Source organism: Aphidius gifuensis, linkage group LG5, assembly GCF_014905175.1.
Source record: "Aphidius gifuensis isolate YNYX2018 linkage group LG5, ASM1490517v1, whole genome shotgun sequence".
Lineage (NCBI taxonomy): Eukaryota > Metazoa > Arthropoda > Insecta > Hymenoptera > Braconidae > Aphidius > Aphidius gifuensis.
Window position 1 is genome coordinate 5,309,685 of NC_057792.1, and position 22,090 is coordinate 5,331,774.

General features: G+C 22.6%; 6 protein-coding genes and 1 long non-coding RNA gene across 10 annotated transcripts in view; 3 read left to right on the forward strand and 4 right to left on the reverse strand.

Moving 5' to 3' along the window:
- The window catches only part of LOC122857181, a 94,403-nt gene extending 91,022 nt beyond the window's left edge, over positions 1 to 3,381 (reverse strand). The window contains exon 1 of the long non-coding RNA XR_006374186.1: positions 3,287 to 3,381. This is a non-coding gene — a long non-coding RNA (uncharacterized LOC122857181). The remainder of the gene's footprint in view (positions 1 to 3,286) is intronic.
- Positions 3,382 to 3,508: 127 nt separating this feature from the next.
- Positions 3,509 to 10,621, forward strand: LOC122857182 (diacylglycerol lipase-beta-like). 4 transcript variants are annotated; one of them, XM_044159223.1, is made up of 9 exons: positions 3,509 to 3,597; positions 3,685 to 4,021; positions 4,093 to 4,233; positions 7,670 to 7,770; positions 7,953 to 8,165; positions 8,248 to 8,570; positions 8,907 to 9,050; positions 9,151 to 9,446; positions 9,525 to 10,621. In XM_044159223.1, the coding sequence occupies exons 4-9, from the start codon at positions 7,676 to 7,678 to the stop codon at positions 10,497 to 10,499; spliced, it is 2,046 nt and encodes a 681-aa protein (XP_044015158.1). In that variant the 5' UTR covers positions 3,509 to 3,597; positions 3,685 to 4,021; positions 4,093 to 4,233; positions 7,670 to 7,675; the 3' UTR covers positions 10,500 to 10,621. The 4 variants fall into 4 exon arrangements, with proteins under 4 accessions (XP_044015158.1, XP_044015157.1, XP_044015159.1 ...); XM_044159222.1 differs by lacking the exons at positions 3,509 to 3,597; positions 3,685 to 4,021; positions 4,093 to 4,233 and adding an exon at positions 5,036 to 5,213; XM_044159224.1 differs by lacking the exons at positions 3,509 to 3,597; positions 3,685 to 4,021; positions 4,093 to 4,233 and adding an exon at positions 5,927 to 5,973.
- Positions 10,547 to 11,559, reverse strand: LOC122857184 (probable basic-leucine zipper transcription factor S). Its single transcript, XM_044159227.1, has 3 exons — positions 11,415 to 11,559; positions 10,967 to 11,356; positions 10,547 to 10,901 (listed from the first exon to the last, which is right to left on the reverse strand). Exons 1-3 carry the CDS (start codon positions 11,472 to 11,474, stop codon positions 10,677 to 10,679), a joined length of 675 nt encoding a protein of 224 aa, XP_044015162.1. The 5' UTR covers positions 11,475 to 11,559; the 3' UTR covers positions 10,547 to 10,676.
- Positions 11,560 to 12,025: 466 nt separating this feature from the next.
- Positions 12,026 to 15,399, forward strand: LOC122857183 (eukaryotic translation initiation factor 3 subunit D-like). The gene is made up of 3 exons (XM_044159226.1): positions 12,026 to 12,475; positions 12,557 to 12,602; positions 12,683 to 15,399. The coding sequence occupies exons 1-3, from the start codon at positions 12,326 to 12,328 to the stop codon at positions 14,116 to 14,118; spliced, it is 1,632 nt and encodes a 543-aa protein (XP_044015161.1). The 5' UTR covers positions 12,026 to 12,325; the 3' UTR covers positions 14,119 to 15,399.
- Positions 15,400 to 15,507: 108 nt separating this feature from the next.
- On the reverse strand, positions 15,508 to 16,312 carry LOC122857185. The gene is made up of 3 exons (XM_044159228.1): positions 16,305 to 16,312; positions 15,852 to 16,244; positions 15,508 to 15,780 (listed from the first exon to the last, which is right to left on the reverse strand). Coding segments are annotated over exons 1-3 (666 nt in total). The 5' UTR covers positions 16,307 to 16,312; the 3' UTR covers positions 15,508 to 15,509.
- A 1,081-nt stretch (positions 16,313 to 17,393) lies between these two features.
- On the reverse strand, positions 17,394 to 20,174 carry LOC122857187 (RNA polymerase I-specific transcription initiation factor RRN3-like). The gene is made up of 5 exons (XM_044159229.1): positions 20,069 to 20,174; positions 19,669 to 19,878; positions 19,358 to 19,577; positions 19,168 to 19,276; positions 17,394 to 19,105 (listed from the first exon to the last, which is right to left on the reverse strand). Exons 2-5 carry the CDS (start codon positions 19,876 to 19,878, stop codon positions 17,896 to 17,898), a joined length of 1,749 nt encoding a protein of 582 aa, XP_044015164.1. The 5' UTR covers positions 20,069 to 20,174; the 3' UTR covers positions 17,394 to 17,895.
- Positions 20,175 to 20,294: 120 nt separating this feature from the next.
- Positions 20,295 to 22,067, forward strand: LOC122857188. The gene is made up of 3 exons (XM_044159230.1): positions 20,295 to 20,731; positions 20,795 to 21,234; positions 21,300 to 22,067. The coding sequence occupies exons 1-3, from the start codon at positions 20,557 to 20,559 to the stop codon at positions 22,026 to 22,028; spliced, it is 1,344 nt and encodes a 447-aa protein (XP_044015165.1). The 5' UTR covers positions 20,295 to 20,556; the 3' UTR covers positions 22,029 to 22,067.
- The last annotated feature ends 23 nt before the right edge of the window (positions 22,068 to 22,090 follow it).

The window sequence follows — 22,090 nt, forward strand, 5'->3', positions numbered from 1 at the left end:
CTTCTCTTTTTTATTTTTTTTCTCTTGGAGTATTGATTGACGAGAATTTTTAGGGAGATGCTGAGATTAATTAACCAAGCGACACATTAAAAATAGTCTGTCGTATCAGAAATACAAAAAAAAAAAAATTTTATAATAATTATTTATGCTGAAATTATGCTTTTAATTGTAGTATTATTATATTGATTATTAAATAAATTAATAAATCTATAATTGACAATATAAATTTACAATTTATTAATATTTTTTTCTGTCAAGTTTTTCCATGGCTCATCTATATATTAGCCGCGTGCGCGAGATCAGAATAAGCACGCTTGCATAAAAAAAAATAATAGTAAGGATATCATCCCTTCTACGACGACATAGAGGGTTGAAAGTGGACGAAGTAAGAAATATTTGCATATTAAAGTAGTGAAAAAAGGGATGAAATGAATTTTAAGAAACAAAAAAATAAGAGAGCCATGATGATGATGATGTTGATGAAAGAAAAAAGACTAAAAATGAATAAGAGAACAAGAATGTACAAACTGCGATAAAGATGAAGAAAATGAATTGATAAAAAAAAAAAAAAAATAGTGGGAAATGAATAAGAAGTTGAATGTGCTAGTGAAATATAAGAAAATGAAAAATAATAATAAGAAAAGAAGGAAAAAAAAAAGAGAAATAATAAATAAAGTTGTTGAAAAAGGAAAGAAAATTTGTGAGTTGAGGGGTGTTTTTTTTTTTGTGCCTGCTTCGTCTTTAATTTTTCCCCCTTTTTTTCATCCCTTTCTTGCTCTTTCTATCGTCATTGCGTCACACACACCCAAACAAACACGAACACACACATAGCCAACCGACCGAAGGAGACTAAAAGAAGGGGGTCAGGGGATGGTCGAGCCTCTTTACCTAAAGGCAATCTCTTCTTGCCCCTCGTATATACTCGTATATTGGTGGTAATGGTAGTGGTAGTAGTGAGGGGGTCAGGGGTAGTTTGTTAAAGGAAAGAGCTTTTATATATGTATACTGGCTTGTCTTAGTTCGTATGCATATCTCAGTGCTTTCACATATTGATTCAGGGCGTCATTACGCGTCTTAGACCACCAGACCTTATCTCCTTCTTAATTTATATATCTTTCTCTATTTTATTCTCTATCTATATTATATATCTTAAATCTTGAATATAACACGATATAAACTCTCATCCGAATGGTCAACATCATCGATTAAACTAAAATACTTTTTTTATATTTTTATTTATATTTAATTATTTTTTTTTTGTAATAATTAAATGAAAAGAAAAATTAATTTTTAGGTCAATTTAAATATACTAATTCAAGTTTATTTTTAATTTAATTAATAATATGTATATTTTGTTAATTTTTTAATTTATTATTAAATTTGTAAATTATAGTTTTTGTGTATATTAATTTTAAACAAAATGTCAAAATTTTATTTACATTATTTATTGTAAAAAAATTGTTTCTATTAATAATTAAATTGAAATTTATTATGTAATCATATTGTGAATATTTTCTTTATTTTTTAAATTTAGATTTAGATTTAATTAGGGAGGCAAAGACTGATTTTGACAGTATAAAAAAATTAAAAAAAATGTGGTACAATAAATATTGGTTGTCAATTAAGAAAAGAAAAAAATTAATTAATTAATATACTGAATGCTTGTTTGATGAATTTATTTCAATTGTAAAAAATTATTAAATAAGTTTGTCAAATTTTTAAATTTAATAATCATAAAACAAAGACGAAGTGGTTTTTTTTTCTTTCAGTCATTTTAAAAATTAATTTTGATTTAAATTTTCGATATAGGTGTTATTGAATAGAAATAAATTATATTGGATAAATTTATTAAATCAATGATCAACCAATAGGAAAAAAAATGAATAGTAAATATAAATTTTCGCAACAGGAAATTGATATGTTTATAAAGAAAATGATTTATTGTTTACGTCGAGAATTTCGAAATAGTGTATGATAAGAAATATAGAGTGACAAAGACTAAGAGTCAGGGTCAAAGTCGACGTAAAGCAAGTCATGGCAAATTTTAACTTTTTAAAATGACGAAAAATATAAAAAAATATATAAATCAGTTTTCCCACCAGCTAGCTCCCTCTCGAAAGAAAATGTCTAATGAAAATTTGAAAAAGTACAGACTCAAACCCACAGTAAATAATTTACAAATAACTAAGATAAAAAAAAAATATTTTAATAAACATTGCATTAATTAAAAAATGCTTTAAAAAATTTTATAAATAAATAAATTATTTATTTAAAAAAAAGAAGAAAAAAACAATTGAATTACTTATAAAAATTTTCAATAATAAAATATTATCTACCTATTTTAATTTCCATCAACATATTAATTTTTTTTTTCGTCAAAAAAACCAAAATACTGATTTTTTTTTTTTATTAAATTAATAATACCATAATTTCGCATTAATTTATAAAAATAATTGATAATAAATCATTACAATTATCTCAATTTAAAAAATTACAACTCAAATCTTATGTAAAACACAAAAGACGAGCAACGATAAAAAAAATTCCATAAGATAACTAAAATAGAATTTGAATTTGTAGCACGAGTCGCGCGCTTTTTTACCGAAGATGGCAGTTTCCGGCGGAAGAGTCGCCATCTTCAAAGAAACTATCCAATCACAACGCTGTAGTTTTTTTTTCACCTAAAATTATTTTCATGTAAATAATAATAATAATAATAATATCAATATAATAATTATTATTATTTACACTTTTTATTAATATTTGCAACATATATATTCATAAAATTGTCGAATATTATTGCCCGATATTGTTAAATAATTATTATTTATTCAAAATAACAATTAATATCGAATAATAAAAAAAAAAAGATGCAAAATTGCTTTATTGTAAGCGTCAAACAAGGACAGACGAAAATTAGAAATGGCGTGGCCTGGTCATTGTGAGCAAGGAGACGGCCGAAAAAAAAAATGGCTTGGCGTCACCAAAAAAAAAAAAAAAAAATTTAATTTTTCATAAAAAATCAATGAAAAATTAAATAAAACATAAATAATAAAGCGGATTAAATAATAAACGAAAAATATTAAATAATAATTAGTTCCATAAAGTATGATAAATAAAAAATAAATTTTCAACTGAATTTAGCGGCCATTTTGTAAGCGTCGTATTTGCCGTGAAAAATATTTTAATTATAACAAAATTATATGAAATAATTAATTAAAAATAGTTGAAAATTTATTTTTTAATAAATGAAATAATAATAATGAATAATGAAAGAACACAATACCATGAAAATGACGGAAAACAAGAGCTCGAAAAAAGGCGTCAGCTTCTTTTGAGGTTTACATTACAATGAAAAAAAAATGAAAAAACGGGAGCAAACGGGAGCAAAAAAAAAAAGACTATCGTTTCACTTCAAGTTCACAAACTGTACTGACGCCCTTCCCCGCATTGAGCCGGCTTGTCCGCTCCGGTGGCGCCAGCACAACAAATATCGCCGCCATCATAATGCCATTGCGCGCGCATGCCCCCACCTAAAAAACCGACAAAGCAACAAGTCAAAAAAACAACAACAACAAATAACAATTATAAAAATAGGTAAATAAAAAATAATGAATAATTAAATAATTAAAAAGCTATCTAGATTATTAATAAAAATTATTTTAAATTAATTTAACTAAATAGATTCAAGAAATGGACGTGGCAATTTATAAATTATCTTCAATTGATCCAGCTGAAATTGGTATTGATAACTCATGGAATATCAATAATACTAGATGGAAAAAAAAAATAATAACAAAAATTAAATAATAAAAGTAATTTTAACATTCATGATTCATGATTGTTGTCCAAAATTATCATTTAAAAATCAAGATAAAGAAAAAAAAAAGACTCCAAAGTACAAAAAAAAAGCTGTCATGAGTTGAAAAGTGTCAGAATAATTTTGTTATGTGATTGATCAATGTGTCCACGTCATGAAATAAAATAAATTATTAAAATAATCAACTCACGTGAATCCAGGGTTAGTATAATTATCAGTTTACATTTAAAATATTTTTGAATAATAATTATTTTTGTATTTATTGTTGACAGAAAAACAAGAAAGCAACATGAATTGTCATTAATCAGTTGATCAATCCATGTATTTAAAATCATCAAGTTATCATCCAGCTTTTTTATAAGACAAGTGTTTTTATAAAAAAATTAAACAACAGCTGGATAAGTTGGAGTTGGGTAAGTTGATTTTATCAATGATGTAATTATTATTTAATCTCAATTATCAATAGATCCAAGTCAATCATCTTTATCAACACAAAAACTACATTAATTCACTCGACTTGAATATAAATTAATTCAATAATTCATTCATTCATTGACTGCATTATTTATTTTCATTGAGAAAATTTTTTATAACATTTTTTATTTTTGTTTTATATCATCGTAATCAAGCTAATCATACAAATGAAAATTATAAATTGAATTTTATTTGTTATATTAATTGCCAAATATTAAATTACACATTGTAAAAAAGAATTTAATTGTTTTTCATTTGAAAAAATTAAATTGCTATTTATTTTTAATAATAAAATGAGATAATGATTGTAAATATTCCAAGAATATACTACAATTTATTGCAATCATCATTTAATTGACAATTGCTCAAGAATGTACTGAAGATTCAGTAAAAAAAAAGCAAACAATTTCCGCTGATATATCTTTTAAAAAATAATATAAAATTTGCAAACATAACATCAGCAATATTAATTAGAAATTTTCATATTTAAATATTTTTATATTAAAAAGATGACATAGTCGTAAAATGTAATCATGAAAATTATAATTAAGAAATACTTGATCAATTTATTCAATAAAAAATCAAATAAGATAATGAAAAATTGCTAATACATTGATAAATATGTAATAAAAAAATACTACTTATATGTAAGATGCATTATACAATCACAAAATTACATTTCAAATGCATAAAAAATAAATAAATAATTGTAAAGAAAGCAAAATTGTAAAATGTGCGTGTAAAGCAATATCAAGCATTACTACGACAGTGCAAGGTGAACCGGTCTCACGATTCGTATAAATAAAATTTTTAAAAAAAAGTAACAAAATAAAATAACAAAATAAATCGTTAAAAATATACAAAGTTAAACATAAAAATAAAAAAATCTATGAGAATTCAGATTGCCATTCACTTGAAGGTAGCAAAAAAATAAATAAAAAAATTTAAAAAGTAAAAAAAAAAATATAAAAAGAATTTGTTGGCGCGCAGCATTGACGCAACGATTGCTAAGAAGTTTCGATAGTCTTTCACTTGCGTCCAGTTGCCTTTGTTCCATCGTGACCAGTAGATCCATTTGCAAAATTTAAAAAAAATTAAACAACAAAACAATCAAATAAAAATTATAATTATTTCATTGAAAAATTAAAATGTGATAATTTTTTAAAACCGTGAAACAGTGTTAATGATTTTTTCAAAAAAAAAAAAAAGAATTTTTTCATTTGATTTTTCTTTTTTGCTACAAATAAAAATGATCGTTTTAAATTTTTTTTTATTATTTTATAAATTTACATAGTTATTTCCGGTGATTATCACAGGTTCATAGTAATGATGAAAAAACTCCTGCATGTTATGGACATAATTAACGTATTTTTTTAAATAAAATTATATTCTTCAATTTAAAAAAAAACATTAGTCGCTGTGACAGTTTATTTTTCTTACATAAAATTATTATAACAGTCTATTATTATTTACTTATTTTTTTTATATAAAAATAATTATTATTTTTGTAATATGTGTTATCGAATTATTGGCACATGAAGTTATTTAATGTGTCATTATTGTGATGAAAAAATTAAATAACAATTTGAGTAATATATTTTTTATCGATATATATAAAAATTTGATTATATAAAATTTTATTAATAAATATATTATTTAGCGAAAATTGAATATTAATTGTAAGTTTTTATATTTTATTATTATTACTATAATTTATTTAAATTAAATATATTTTTTTTTTCAATGAAGATTTAAAGTAAGATGCTGGAAAATTATTTATTAATTTAAAATTTGTTGTTAAAAAAAGATTATCTTTTTTTATGATTCATCTATTATGATACATTGCTTATGAATTTAAAATGTAAAATTAAATTTAATATTCTTTTTTTAAATGAAGAAAGTACATGATAAATTAATTTATCTAACGTTTATTTTATTATTTAAATTTATTGTTTGTTTAAATAACTTTTTCAACTGATTTAAAATATAGAGATTATGCAATTTTTAAGAATCACATCTATAAATTTACTCTTTGGTTAAAAACTTTCTCCACTCATGATTTTTTTTTTTTTTTTTTTTTTTTCATACATTAAAAATAAAAATATAAAACATAATATACTTATCACCATTATGTACACATTATACACGTAAATACATCTACAAATAACAAGGATAACTTGTCAAATTTAATTTGAAAAAATATCTGAAAGTTGTTTGTCATTCAATTTTGAAAAAAAAAATATTCGTGGAAATTTTTTTATTTCTTCAATAACATTTAAAAAAAAAAAATCAGCATACCATACGTCATCATAACTTTTTACCGCGAAAAAAAAAAAAGTTCATAATAATAGTATTAATTTTGTAATTAATACTTGTCGCAATGAGAAACGAAATGAAATTTTTTTTCTACATATTTGAATAATTTTGTCATTTAAAAAGTTTAAAAAAAAAAACCAGTTTTAAAAAAAAAAACTTAAATAATGAATTAATTATATTTCGGCACATTTAAAGTGGTTAAATAAAATATTAAAAAATTGCAAAATAAATAGATAAAAAAAAAAAGACTAAACGCGTGAGAATAAAATTGTGTAAACAGTCGTAAAAAAAAAAAAGTAAAAAAGTGTTGATATAAAAAATGTTAAAAATAAAAAAAAAAGGATTTATATTATGTTGCTTTCTCTATTGCTCATTGAATTTTTCATTGAACTGATACGATCAAAAAATTTTAATAAATAATTACTAGTACAATTACCAAGGTAGTAAATTAATTATCAATAATTTCTAGTAAATAACATTGTGTAATACAACAAACAACCATATGCGTGTGTTAAATTAAAATAAGGAAAATAATTTTTTTTTTTAAATGTAATTGTATCAAGTTTATAAAATAATTACATTGCGTTATGCTAATAAAAAAAAAAAAAAAGAATATATTTAGATGAAATAATAATTATTCGTGTTAAAAAATAATTATCATCTTCAGTGTAATTTATTTTGCAACAGATATTTTATATATTTAAAAGAAAAAAAATTAATATTCAAACACTCGATACTATGCAAATTAATTTTTAATTATATTTTTATGATTCATAATAAATTTATCATTGTTAAATTACAGTTATAGTTTTTTTTTCAATCATATTTATAACGATATATATATAGATTTTAATGAAATGAATTTCTTAGTATTGTGATTATCAAAGCATAAACTGAAACGAACCGAATCACAGTTATAAAATTGCAAAAAAAAAAAAAAGATATTAATCTACCTGTAGAATTCTTTTTTATTCTATCATAATTTTTATAAAAATAATATACTTGTATTATTAATATAATGATTGTTTTTATTATTATTTATTTTATTTTATTTTCAAGATCAAGATGCCGGCATTGACAATATTTGGACGGAAGTGGCTTGCAGCAACTGATGATCTTGTTTACCCTGGCCTTTTTGAACTATTTATTCGTTCCGTCTGGCAAGTTTTATTAATTTTTTTTTATTTATAATAATAATAATAGTTTATCATTTGTAATTACATTTTTTCTCTTCTTTTTTTGATTCAAATGATTTATGATCAACTTTTACAAAACACAGCTTGTATATATATATTGTTTTTTGTAATTTTAAAAATTTGATTTTGCTATTAAAATTTTTCAGGTTTGTTCTACTTGGAATTGCTTGTTTACGATACTACGATGAAACATGGAAATGTAAAATAGGTGGTGGTATTGTTCGTGTTTTTTTTATTGGTGAATTAATAATTATATTAATTGTTATTGTATTATCATTTATAATGGTCAATCAAAGTTCAAGAGGTTCAATAACAGACACATATGCTAGAAGATTTGTTCCACCATTATTAACATTCAAGTGAGTAATTAAATCATCATCATTATCATCATCATCAAGCTTGAAATAAATATATAATATTAATTATTTTTTATTATTTTAGAATATTATTATTATTACCTGAAATTGGATGGAATATATTAGGCACACTTTGGGTATTTGGTGATTATGTTAAATGTACTGAAGAACATTATACAATAACAGTTATAAAATCACTAGTATTATTTGATTGGATTATGACTGGAATAGCATTGCTGGGTCTTGCATTAATATTTGATCCACTTGGTTCATTAAAAAATCCTGATAAAATACTTGAAGATTCAGTTGAACATGGAAAAGTATCACGTATATGGATGAGAAGATTTAAATTTTTATGGTGGATGAGACGTGATGAAAATGCTGATGAAACATTTCAACACATAAGCGGTAAGCGAGTTGGCACTTTCATCAGCCAAGTGCACTGAGGGTAAGTGCCAAAAAAAACACTATGTACAAAAAGACACACAACAATTGTGTAATCAATTTTTAATGGATAAATTGAAAATACAAGCTACATTAAATATTGGTACAAGTAAACCAAGTGGTTTATTAATTATTTACATTTTTTTTAATTACATTTTATACAATATAAATTATTATTGTGATATTATTTTACACATATATTGGCCAAACATGTTGCTGGTGTTACGTATAGATACATGATGCTTAAAGCCCATGCAATTTTTAATTACAATATATTTTTTTTTTCTGTTTTGTCACTAGGTTTACTTAGTTCATTATTCAGAGGAACTGATTTAGTACCATCAGATGTTGTTGCTGGATGTGTACTATTAAGAGTACGACAAAAACGTGAGACACTTGAATTACGAAGATTAAATATTCTTGATTCACCACAGTACACTGTAGGTATGTTAATTTAAATGTTTTATTTTTTTTTAAATATAAAAGTAAAATATTTAATAAAAAAAAATTACAAGTATGTTTTTTTTAAATTTTATATTTACAGATGAAAATGAAATATTTACATCAGATATACCAAATTGGATGACACTTGAATGGGCACATCATTATATAAAATTATCAATAGCATCATATGGTTGGTTATTTGTATTATATCAAAATACATGTACTGGTTGTTGTAAATTATTTAAACGTATGACATGTTGTTCATGTTTTCGTAATAATGAACAAATTGTACTTGATGATAATTGTTGTTTATGTAGTCTTGCTGGTGTTAAATATTTATCAAATTTATCTGAAGATGATATATTACTTGCATCATTTAGAAATCATTTATGTGAGGTGTGTATAATATTTATTTTATTTCCAAAAATTAAATAACAAATATGATTAATTAATATATTAATATATTAATTACAGATACCATTTTGTGTTATTGCTGATCATAAAGCATCAAGTATTGTTATTGTAATACGTGGTTCATTATCATTACGTGATTTAATAACAGATATTGCTGCAGCATCAGATACATTTGAAGTTAATGGTTTACCTAAAAATAGTCAAGCACATCGTGGTATGATTATTGGTGCAAAAGTAATATTAAAACAACTTGAACAATATAATATATTAAAAAAAGCATTTAAAAAATATCCAAATTATAATTTAACATTAACTGGTCATAGTCTTGGTGCTGGTTTAGCAGTATTACTTGGTATAATGTTACGTCCAAAATATCCATTATTACGTGTTTATGCATTTTCAACACCAGCTGGTTTACTTAGTCGTGATGCAGCACGTATTACTGAAAGTTTTGTATTTACAATTGGTCTTGGTGATGATCTTGTTATGCGTCTTAGTGTTGATAGTACTGAAAATTTTCGTACATCATTATTAATAACATTACAAGCATGTAAATTACCAAAATATAGAGTTGTATTAAATGGTTTTGGTTATGCATTATTTGGTGTACCAGATCGTGATCTTGAACGTACATGGAGAAATAATAATATTATTAATTCAATACCTGGACAATTACCATTATTATCAATAACAAATGATGATAATACAATTAATCATAATAATCATTATAATAATGATGAAACAATTATATTTCAAAAAGATTTAACAAGAAGAAGATATTCAAAAGTACGTCTTTATAATGCTGGAAGAATATTACATATTAGAAGATTAAAAAATTATCATAATAATGATAGTATTAAAAAAAATAATAATGATAAATTATATCATATGAGATGGGCACAACCAGAAGATTTTATGGAACTTACTGTTATGCCAAGAATGTTACTTGATCATTTACCTGAAAATCTTGAATCAGCACTTGATACACTTATCAAACAACAAGATGATTTACCAGTTCATCTTGATGTTGTATAAATTTTTAATTATTTTTTTTTATATATAGATTTTACTACAAAAAACAATTTGTATATCTGTTATTATTTTGTACATTTTTATTTGGATTTAATTAAACAATTTTCTTTTACAAAAAAAAAACGAAAACAAACAAACATTGTGATACTGGAATTTGTTTGATTTAATTTTTTTAAATTATTATTTTGAGAGTCCAACTGCTGATGATACACATGATTCAAATTTATCTTTAACATTATTGATAATTGCCCAAAAATTAACAAATTCATCTTTAATACATTTTAATAATAATTCTTTTGATTTAAATGCTGTATTATTTATGTATTTTATAAATTTTTCATATAAATCAAATTTTTTATAATTATTATTATATTTATTATGATTTTCCAATAGTATTTTTATATCCTATAATTGATAATTTAAATTAATTAAATATTTTTAAATAATTGTTTTTTTTTTTTTATACTTACCTCAAGTGATTTTTTGGCATCTTTAATTTTAGTTAATTCATTTGTAAAACAATCATTTATTTTGAGATTAATATTATTCATTTTTTCATTCAATGATAAATCTTGTATAAACATTCCTCTTCTACGATTTAATCCAATACCAAGAATATGAATAGATGGTTTATGATTTTTATCTATAAAACAATGATCTTTTTTCTTTTCGTTTTTTATTTCATCATTTAAATTATCAATTGTATTTATCATAATACTTTTAATTTCATTTATTGTATTGTTTATTTTACTTGGCCATTCATTTTCAAGCTGATTAATTTTTATTGTCATATTATTATTTATCAAGCTTATGGTGTTTAATAAATTTTCAATATTTACCTCATCATTTGCATTTATTTTCTAGTTAAAAATTAAATAATTAGTTATTAAATTATATTTTTTAATTTATTTCAATTACCTTTATTGAGCTTAATATTATTAAAAATAATATTAAATAAGAGTTAATTAGCTTTCTCATAATTTATCACTTTAAAACAATATAAAAAAATTTGTACTGAAAAATTATTAATCGCAATTTTCTTATCTTGTTAAACACCACAATACGATAATAAATTGAAATGAAATAATTAAAGAAAAAACAACATTATTATACTAATTAAAAATTTATTTATTTAACGATAATATTATATCAACTGTTCAAATTATTTACTCGAATTAATTAATTTTTTTTTACTCTATATTATTTGTTTATATGTTTAAAAAATTAATTACTATTAGTTTTTTTATGTGCAATAAAAATTTATGTCGACAGTGTAGTTTTGATAAGATCAATCTTTGAAAGTAAAACATTTACCGTATTTTTTGCTATAATTATATATCTTGTGTTGAAAAAAAAAAAAAAAAATAAAGATAATTATTTCTAGAAAATTGTTGTTAATCTAGAGTAAATAAACTTATTGTTAAAAAAAAAAAAATTATCAATACTTACAAATACCTAGAACAAAAAAAAGATAGTAAATTTCTATTAAAAAAAAATTTAATAATTAACAAAAACAAAATTATTTTAATAAATAATTTCAAGCTGCTTTATGTAAAATAATTATTTTCAAGAAATAAAAAATATTCAAATTTGAAATATTTGATTTACGTAGTAAAAAGTCAGACATTTTGAAAAAATAAAATTCACTGATAAAATTTATTTCGTCATTTCCGTTTGACTCCATCTTGTAGTTGGTCATCTTGTCACATCGTGCTTTGAGGGCTCGTGGCATTCTGTCGGCATTTTTTTAATGAATAATTTGTATTAAGAAAAAGTTGATTAATAAATCCAATTAACAAATTTTTCAATTACAAAAATACTGTCCCATAATGGGACTTAAAACTGATGAAGAACATGTACCATTCAAAGGTCTTGAGGTACAAACAAATGTCACTGGTTGGGGACCAACTGAAACATTGAGTGATCAATTCAAAGGAACACCATATCAGCCATTTTCTAAAAACGATAGACTTGGCAAGGTAATTTTATTTAAACAATATTAACATGTGTTCTTTATATAGAATATTTATAATAATCATTTTTTATATTATTATTATTAGATTTCTGATTGGACTGCTGCTGCATCCCAGGATAGAAAATCCAACAGTAAGTTGTTGCTATTATTATTAATAATAATAATAATTATCAATAAAATAATTAATTATTGTGTGTTTTTTTTAAATCAGATAAATACACATCTCAATTTGGATCAGCTGGTCAATATTCTTACTATCATGATGAAGATGAATCAACATTTCATCTTGTTGATACAACAAGAGTACAAAAACCACCATATCAACGTGGTCGTTTTGGACGTAATCAACGTGGTCGTGGTGGTTTTAATCAATCACAACAATTTGATAAAACAAAACAACGTGATCGTAAAGGACAAATAAAACGTCGTCAACAAGGTATGAGAAATCATCGTAATCAATCAATGAAATCACGTGATGCATCAGTTGCTGTTAAGCCTGATTGGACAACAATTGAAGAAATGGATTTTTCACGTTTATCAAAATTATCATTACCATCAATTAAAAATGGTGAAGATGTATTATGTGCTGGTTCATTAGAATATTATGATAAATTATATGATCGTGTTAATGTTAAAAATGAAAAATCATTACAAAGTATTGATCGTATATTTCATACAGTAACAACAACTGATGATCCAATAATACGTAAATTATCTAAAACAGTTGGTACAGTATATGCAACTGATTCAATATTAGCAACAATAATGTGTTGTACACGTAGTAATTATTCATGGGATATTGTTATTGAAAAAATTGGTAACAAATTATTTTTTGATAAACGTGATAATACTGAATTTGATTTATTAACTGTTAATGAAACAAGTTTAGAACCACCACAAGAAGATGGTGGTGGTTCAATTAATTCACCACGTAATCTTGGTCTTGAAGCAACATTTGTTAATCATAATTTTTCACAACAAGTATTAAAATCAACTGAACCAAGACATAAATTTGATGAAGTTAATCCATTTATAACTGAAGATGAAAATACTGATGTTGCAAGTGTTGGTTATCGTTATAAAAAATGGGATTTAGGTAATGATGTTGTACTTGTATGTCGTTGTGAACATGATGCTGTTATGCAAGGACCAAATGGTGAAATACAATATTTAACAATAAAAGCATTAAATGAATGGGATTCTAAAATTGCAAATGGTGTTGAATGGAGACAAAAATTAGATACTCAACGTGGTGCTGTACTTGCTAATGAATTACGTAATAATTCATGTAAACTTGCTAAATGGACTGTACAAGCATTACTTGTTGGTTCTGATCAAATTAAATTTGGTTATGTATCACGTGCAAGTGTACGTGATTCAAATAAACACGTTATACTTGGTACACAACAATATAAACCAAATGAATTTGCAACACAAATTAATTTGAATATGGATAATGCATGGGGTATTGTTAGATGTATTGTTGATATTTGTATGAAACAAAAAGATGGCAAATATCTTATTATGAAAGATCCAAATAAGCCAATGATTAGGCTTTATGATATTCCTGATGATACATTTGACAGTGAAGATGGAGAAGATGAAGATGACGAAGAAGAGCCAGTTAATGATGTTTTTCAAAAATAAGCTTTTCAACCAACAATATTTTTTTCTGATTTTTTGTTTTTTGTAATTCTTTTCAATCAAATCAATACTAACTATTTCATCATAATAATAATAACAACAACAACCACAACAACAACAATAAAATAAAACTCTTGTATCACAAAAAAAAAGTTTTTGATTTATTTATTTATTTATCAGTAATTTTTTTAATACACTCATCAAATTTATCATTTATACGAATTATAAATTTTTCAAATAGACTCATTTGAATCAACGAACAATTGTTTGCCAAATTATTTGATAATTTAATTATGTTTGTTAAATTTTTTAATATTTCTTGATGATAATTAGCCATATCATTTGGTGGATATTTTTTTAAAACAGATTTTTTCTTATCAATTGTCTAGAAAATAATAAAAAAATTATAAAGTTTATTCTTTTTACAAGGTTGAATGATGAATAAATAAGATCTTACGTTGTAGGCTTGATTAATGTGTCTACCAACAGCAATAAATTCATTTGTAAAACATTTTGTAATATTAATTTTAATGCTATTAAATTCTTTATTAACATCAGAAAATGGTGACAGCTCGTTTATATTTATAACATGATTATTTTGTAATTCAATATTTGGCAGTATATTTTTTAAAATATTAAATCTTTCATGTTTAAAACAAATATTTAATTTATCATTATCATCATTATTATTTTGTGCAAATGTAACTTTTTGTTTTCTTGATTTATAAATAAATTTTTTCATTGATATTTTAATATTATTTATTAAATTAATTTCATTTTGATTTAGAGCTTTTTGAAATTTTTCAAATTTCATTGACACTTGTTGGCTTATTATCATAATTTTTCTATCAAAATTATTCGCATCTATGTTTGTTTTTGCCTGAAATATGTTTAAACTATTTTTAATTTATTTTTAAATTAATTTTCTTATCATTGATGAGTGTTATATTATTATTTACCTCGATGAAAAAATATGTCATCATCAAAAGAAGATATAATATGCTTATTCGATCCATCACTGATTATAATTTTCATACAAAATACACTAAATAATATTTTAAAAAGATTGTTTAATGTCTCAACATCCGTGAATGATGATCAACTAATTGTAGAAAAAAAAAATTAAGCTCTTATCTGTTAACAATACATTTTTATTTTTTGTCTTAATGACACAAGTGTAGATATTATAAAAAAATAAAAAAAAACTACGTGTTAATTTATTTAAAATTTAAGTTTATATTTACATGGCTTAACGACTGGTTTAATGACTGAAAAAAAAAAAAAAAAAACAGATAAACTCGGCTAATAAAGATTGCTATTTGTTTGTAAATTTTTAAACTGATTTATTTTTCAAAATTTTTATGGATATAATTTTTTTCAATAACTATTTATAATTAATTTGTAAAATAAAAATTCATTACAAGTGAATAATCCAAAGAGTATAATTGAAAAAATAATAGGCCACCAGAAAAATCAGTACCATTATGATAAAGACCAACACCAGATATTGGAATACTTGTTGAACTTGTAACATTACTGTTATCGAAAAAAGGTACCAGTTGATTTCGGGCTACATTAATTTTTACATATCCATCGTTTATAAAATTTTGATGATGATTTTTTTGGACAACATCTGGATGTAAATGACCAATTTGTATATTTTTCCTTAAATTAAAAAAAAGAATTATTGATAATTAATTTTTAAATATATTTAATTTATAAAAAAAATAATTTACTCATGTTTTATATTATCCTCGATAATTCCAGTACTATTTTCAAAAAGTTTACCAGTTTGAAAAATTATTTTATGGCATTTTATAAAAAGAACAATTCGATTTTCATTTTTATAAATTTTACTTATTCCCAATCCAACACCTGTTACAGCGTAGTCTTCTTGAGGACAATAAACATCATTTAAATTGATCATTAAATCATCTTGATTAATTACAATTAAATCATCATCATCATCATTTGTATTTGTTAAATTATTCTGTTTAGTTTTGTCAATATCAACTGGTCTCCAGTGGACAGTTGACTGATTTATCCAACCTCCAGTCATCAACTGTCCCTGTTGAATTTGAGTATAAAGTATTTTATGTTGCTTGATAAATCTAACACCAGTAACAACCCTGTGAAATAAATTACAATTTTATTATTTAAAAAAAAATATAAATTATAATAATACAAACATATTATTTGACACATCAGCCATAGAAATTTGTGAAGACATCAAATAAATATTTTCCATCAAATTAAATGATTCAAGTCCAAAATAATTAACATCTAAAATTAAAAAACAATTATTATTATTTATAGAATATTCAATTTATTTGTATGTATTTTTACCTCGTTGAAATTTTTCTCTAAAACAATTTGTAATTTTTCTTCCAGACAGTTTTATCCAATTTTTCATATTATCATGGTCTTGCTCCAATCTCAATTCAACATCATTTAATTTTGTTTGAATAATTGCATTTAAATGATTTCTACTGATATCTAGAAAAATAGTTTTTTTTATTAAAATTTCATTTAAAGAAATTTATCATTTTATTATTAAGTCTTACTTCTGTAAATATCATATTGATATTGAAGACCAAGTACATCAGCAGTAAATGCTTTTAGCTCGTACGAAACAAGTATCAAATAAATCATAAACATAATGTATTTTTCATTTGGTGGTTCTTGATAATTACATCGAGTTTTCTAGATGAAAAAAAAAAAATCAATTAGTTATTATTTATAAATAATAAAATAGTTATTATTAAATTTATAAATACCTTTGTTATTGATAATATTTGTGGTAACAATGATGATTGTGGAAAAGTATTATTTGGCATAATTAAATAATGAATGTAGCTACTTATTTTTGTGGTATTTGTTTTAATCATAATGGCATTACTGACAAATGGTATTCCAAGACCTTTATTCAACTCAGTAATTTTCATCAAGTGTTTAACTAAATCATAATTTCTATCAATTTTTGTCATATAATTTAATAAAACATTTTTTACTATCATTGTTCTATTTGAATAATTATTTTGTAAATACTCCAATTTAATTGGAATCTTTTCAAAATATTCCATTTGATTTATAATATCATTAAATGATTTTGATAATTTTTCTTGATAAGTCATCACTTCAGCAGTTGTTTCTGGTAGTTTTAAATTGCTAACAGTCTTTGATATATTTTTAGCAATATTTTTTAAAGTATCAACAGTATAATCATCACTTTTTTGCACTATTGTTTCAACAAAAACTATTAAAAATAATAATATAAATAATTTTGTATTCATTTTTATGTTCAACCTTGAGTAGACTAATGTAATATTTAATTTTTTTTAAATATCACCGTGGCTTTACAGCTGAAACTAAACCAAGACAATTAAATTCCTTTTTTTTTTTTTATAAAACTAAAGATTAAGTGAGCTGTTAAAAAAATGAATAGATAAAATAGCCATTAGTATTTTTTTTAAAAATAATAATTTCAAGTTAAAAGTATAAAAATAGCTATTATCTATATATTAATGATAAAATATTTTATTTATCAAGTAGACAATACATCACACAGTTTTACAATAACATATATATATTTTTTTTTATTTAAACACAAATAAATACTTTTCAAAACTAAAAAAAAAAAGTTTATAAATTTCAGTCAATTTATAAATAAGTATAAAAAAGTATAATTTACTTTTAAAAATTATACTTTATATAATTATTTTGTTTTAGTCTTTTGTAATAGAAATATTTAGAATAAAATAAAAATCGAAATTAAATAATTTACAAAGAAATCGAAATTTCGCAAATAATTTTATCTTTAATACTTTTCGTTTTGTCATTAGAAGATTCTAAAATAAAATCATCATCATCATTATCGACTTGATTATTATCTAGATTTTTATCATCATCATAAACAACACAACCATCATATTGTTTAAACAATGGTAAAATAAATTTACCACTTATTTTTAAATTATAATAATCAAATGGAAAAAATGTATCAATTTTAAAATTACATGAAAAATTTGAATTTTTTAAAATTGGTAAATTTTTTTTATTATTATTATTAATAATATTAAAACAATATGCAATTTGTAATAATTTTGTAACCATTGAAAATATTTTAACAATATTTGGCAAGCAATATTTTAATGGATTTAATTTTGATGTTATAATATTATTTAAATTTAAATTTTCAAGAAATACTATATTTTTTTTGTCAATTGTTAAATCTTTATGTCTAAATGATATTATATAAAATAATGATTGACAAATTGTATAAAAAATATTATGCATATTAATATTAATACCATCATATGAATTTTGTGATTTTATATAATTATCAATCCAATTTTTTAAATCATAAATAATACTTTTAATCATTTCAATTGATATAAAATTTGATCTTGCAACATAACTTGCAAGATAACTTGCTGATGCTTGTCTTATTATTAAAGCTACATTTGGATTCATAATTTTATTTAATAATAAATTTAAAAAATTTTCAATAAATACTAATTTAAAACTTGTTATATAAAAAATTATAAATTGTACATGATTACTTTGGTATGTTGTTAATATTGATTTTTCAAATATATCAATAATATCAAAGTATAAAAGCTTTGCTGTTTCAATATTTAACATATTATTTTCATAGCATGTTTTATTAATAAATGTTAATAAAATATTCATGCATACATCCAGTGTATGACCGATTTGGTGAATATTTTTATTATCATTTTCTAATTTTATTTTATCATTCAGTGATTCTAAATGTTTATCATCAGTGGATGATTCAAGTTGAGAACGTGGTGCATGAACATCAAGAATAACCAGCTTGTTTATTATGAGAGATAAAATTTCACGACGATTTTCTGGTATATAAATTATTATTTCCAGCAATGAACTGATGTAAATTTCATGCATGTGAGTTGTTGCTTTCATGTATGGAAATTTTGATGATAATACCTGAAGAAGTATACTATTTGACCTGTAATTAAAACCTTTATTGTAAATATATTTAAATAATTATTTTAATTATTTAAAACTTACATTGGAATTATTTTTAAAATTTTTAAGATCACGTCGTGAATGTGAGATAATCTTTCGAGGTCTTGTTCTCTTGGTTCACCATCTGGCCATTCATCAGCATCTGGTGATACTAAATAAATTTATAATTAATAATTAATTATAAATAGTGTTTTTTATTTTTTTAATTTGTAGTATGTACTTATTAACTTACTTGGTTTAAATTGACCAACAAGCTTGTCAATAATTATTTTACAATGCTCAATATGAATGCAGATTAAATCTTCGATAAATATTTTATAAACATTTATTGCATCTTGACATCTGTTTGTCCAATTTATATTTAACAATGCTTCAATTATTATTTTATGTTGTGGACCTAATTGTGATATGCATTGTTTAACTTGATTAAATAAATCTAAAAATTCATTGTCCTGAAAAATAATTATTTTAATAATTAAATTAACATAATTTAATAATTAAATTTATATATTTTGTTAATTAATAATTAGTATTTATGATTACCTTGATGACTGATTCTGTAAGTGTATAAATAAAATCCTTATAAGATCTTTTATCACTACCATCTTCATAATTAATTAAAATGTTTTTTAAATTTTTTGGTAATTTAAATTTAACACGATTTCTTTGAGCTATTAATTTAACTCTTAGTTCTGAATTTTTTAAAATTGATGATACACTGGTTGTTGTTGATCTTGATGATACAACTGACATCTGTCAAAAAAAAAAAAACAATAAATATTTACATAAAAAAACATATGCAAATGATACATAAAAAAGGAGAATCATATACTCTTTTGTTTTTAATTATTAATAATTATATAGAGTAATTGATAGTTAATAATAATTAATAAATAATAGAAGGGTTAATTAACAATTACAATTATATTTTTTATTTACTTACTTTGCCGGATTGAACATTCAACACTTGGCAATATTGAGAAATGACAATGTTTGACAGTGTTTATAATTATTTTTGGAGAAAATTATTGTTAAACACATGCTCTCTACACAGTTTAAACATTAAAATAAATTGCGCAACTTGGAAAACTTGTTGAAACATGTTTCGGTGAATTACGTCGACGTCATCCATTCTTAGAAAATAAAAAAATAAAAAACACTTGCTTAATCGGTAAGGGGTTTGTTGTGTCAAAAAAAAAAAAAGAAACAAAGTTAAATTAATTATAATAATTAAACTAAATTGTATCATGATTATTTAAAAGTTAATTTGGATGGACTTTTTCATGTGATTGTTTAAAAATTTTATATAAATATTTACATAAGGATATTTTTTAAAATTAATATTTCTTTTTGTTTGAGGTTATATTTTGATCTCCAACAGTTGACAGTTAGTTTTTTTTTGAGTATTATTAACGATTGTCAAAATAAAAAATGAGTGAAAGAATCATGAGGAAACGAATAAAATTAAATCTTAAAGAAAATGATACAATAATTAAAGCTGCTTGTAATTCAGAGCCATCAAAAGAATTGTCACAAATAAATCATGATGGTCTTGCATATATTTTTTCATTTCTAACAATAGATGAAAGACTTCAAGCTGAACATGGTAAAAATAATTATCATTAAGTATTAATAAACATAATGAATAATTAATTTTTTTAAATTACAGTTTGTAAAAAGTGGAAAGAAGCAAGTCAAATGTCATGGTATGACATAAAAAATCTAGACCTAAATGATGATTCATGTATAAAAAAATATTTCAATACTGATTTTGTTATTAAAAATAATATTTACACAATATTATCAAGATGTGGAAAATATTTAACAAATTTATCAGTAAATAATGATTTTGATTCAACTGTCATACCAATTATTGCTAAATATTGCAGTAATTTAATAAAATTAGAACTTAAATTAAGCAATTATGATAGTGAATTTTTTAATAATTCATTTAGTAAAATGAATAAACTTGAATGCTTGGTAATACCAAATTATCAACATTCAATTCACGAAAATCAACCATGTATTTTTGAGAGTGTTACTAAAAGTATTAAGACATTTCGTTTTCGTTGCGCATCTGGAGAAACACTTCCAAATAATTTTGCAACAGTAAGTCCAGCATTTTTTTATTAAACAATATAAATTATTAAAAAATAATATTTTCTTTATTTCAGGAATTTGCAAGGTTTAATAATCTCAATATTTTAACACTGGAAAATTGGAAAATAGACAATGACATTGTTGAATTACTTGAAATAAAAAAAGACACATTGACACACTTAAGTTTAGCTGGTTCAACATTTAACGATAGTAAATCATCAATTGGAAAGCTAATAAATCTTGAATATTTAAATGTTGGTTGTACACTAAAAAGTTTAACAAATGAAAATCTAATAAATATTATAAATAATTGCTGTAAATTAAAATACATCAACATAAGTTGGTGCAAAGATATTACAAAGCCAACATTTATGTATTTAAAAAATTTAAAAAATTTAAATGACATGTTATTGAGTAATGTAGGTATTGATGATGATATTATTAAACAATTTAAAAATTTAAAAACTCTTGAATGTGCTGGTTCTACATTAATTACTGATAAAAGTATAAGACATATTTTAAAAAATTCACCTACTCTAGAAAGACTTGTAATTGGTGGTACTAATGTGACAACTGACACAATTCATTATGCTATTGAAATTAAAAAATTATACAAAGATAATAAGTTAACAATAATTTTAAATGGTTCAGTAATTCAACAATACATTGAAAATAATAGCTGTCGTAGAATACATTGTGAAGCTTATCAAGTTACTGATAATTTAATTGTTTCTAAAGATTTTTTTGAAATAATGTATTTATTTATGAGATGTCGATTTACACCTGTACAAGAAATTGAATAAATAATAATAAATTATTTACTGTAAACAATTATAAAAAATTATAATTTTGTCATTCGAAATTT

Coding starts and splice junctions, on each gene's coding strand:
- LOC122857184 (XM_044159227.1), bottom strand. CDS start 11,474: ATGAGAAAGCTAATTAACTCTTATTTAATATTATTTTTAATAATATTA. Junction 11,357..11,414: donor TAATATTAAGCTCAATAAAG/GTAATTGAAATA, acceptor ATTTTTAACTAG/AAAATAAATGCAAATGATGA. Junction 10,902..10,966: donor ATGCCAAAAAATCACTTGAG/GTAAGTATAAAA, acceptor TATCAATTATAG/GATATAAAAATACTATTGGA.
- LOC122857185 (XM_044159228.1), bottom strand. Junction 15,781..15,851: donor GAGGATAATATAAAACATGA/GTAAATTATTTT, acceptor TTTTAATTTAAG/GAAAAATATACAAATTGGTC.
- LOC122857183 (XM_044159226.1), top strand. CDS start 12,326: ATGGGACTTAAAACTGATGAAGAACATGTACCATTCAAAGGTCTTGAG. Junction 12,476..12,556: donor AAAACGATAGACTTGGCAAG/GTAATTTTATTT, acceptor TATTATTATTAG/ATTTCTGATTGGACTGCTGC. Junction 12,603..12,682: donor CCAGGATAGAAAATCCAACA/GTAAGTTGTTGC, acceptor TTTTTAAATCAG/ATAAATACACATCTCAATTT.
- LOC122857188 (XM_044159230.1), top strand. CDS start 20,557: ATGAGTGAAAGAATCATGAGGAAACGAATAAAATTAAATCTTAAAGAA. Junction 20,732..20,794: donor AAGACTTCAAGCTGAACATG/GTAAAAATAATT, acceptor TTTAAATTACAG/TTTGTAAAAAGTGGAAAGAA. Junction 21,235..21,299: donor TTCCAAATAATTTTGCAACA/GTAAGTCCAGCA, acceptor TCTTTATTTCAG/GAATTTGCAAGGTTTAATAA.
- LOC122857187 (XM_044159229.1), bottom strand. CDS start 19,878: ATGTCAGTTGTATCATCAAGATCAACAACAACCAGTGTATCATCAATT. Junction 19,578..19,668: donor TTACAGAATCAGTCATCAAG/GTAATCATAAAT, acceptor ATTATTTTTCAG/GACAATGAATTTTTAGATTT. Junction 19,106..19,167: donor ATTTTAAAAATAATTCCAAT/GTAAGTTTTAAA, acceptor TTTTAATTACAG/GTCAAATAGTATACTTCTTC.
- LOC122857182 (XM_044159222.1), top strand. CDS start 5,184: ATGAGAATTCAGATTGCCATTCACTTGAAG. Junction 5,214..7,669: donor AGATTGCCATTCACTTGAAG/GTAGCAAAAAAA, acceptor TTTATTTTCAAG/ATCAAGATGCCGGCATTGAC. Junction 8,571..8,906: donor AACATTTCAACACATAAGCG/GTAAGCGAGTTG, acceptor TTTTGTCACTAG/GTTTACTTAGTTCATTATTC.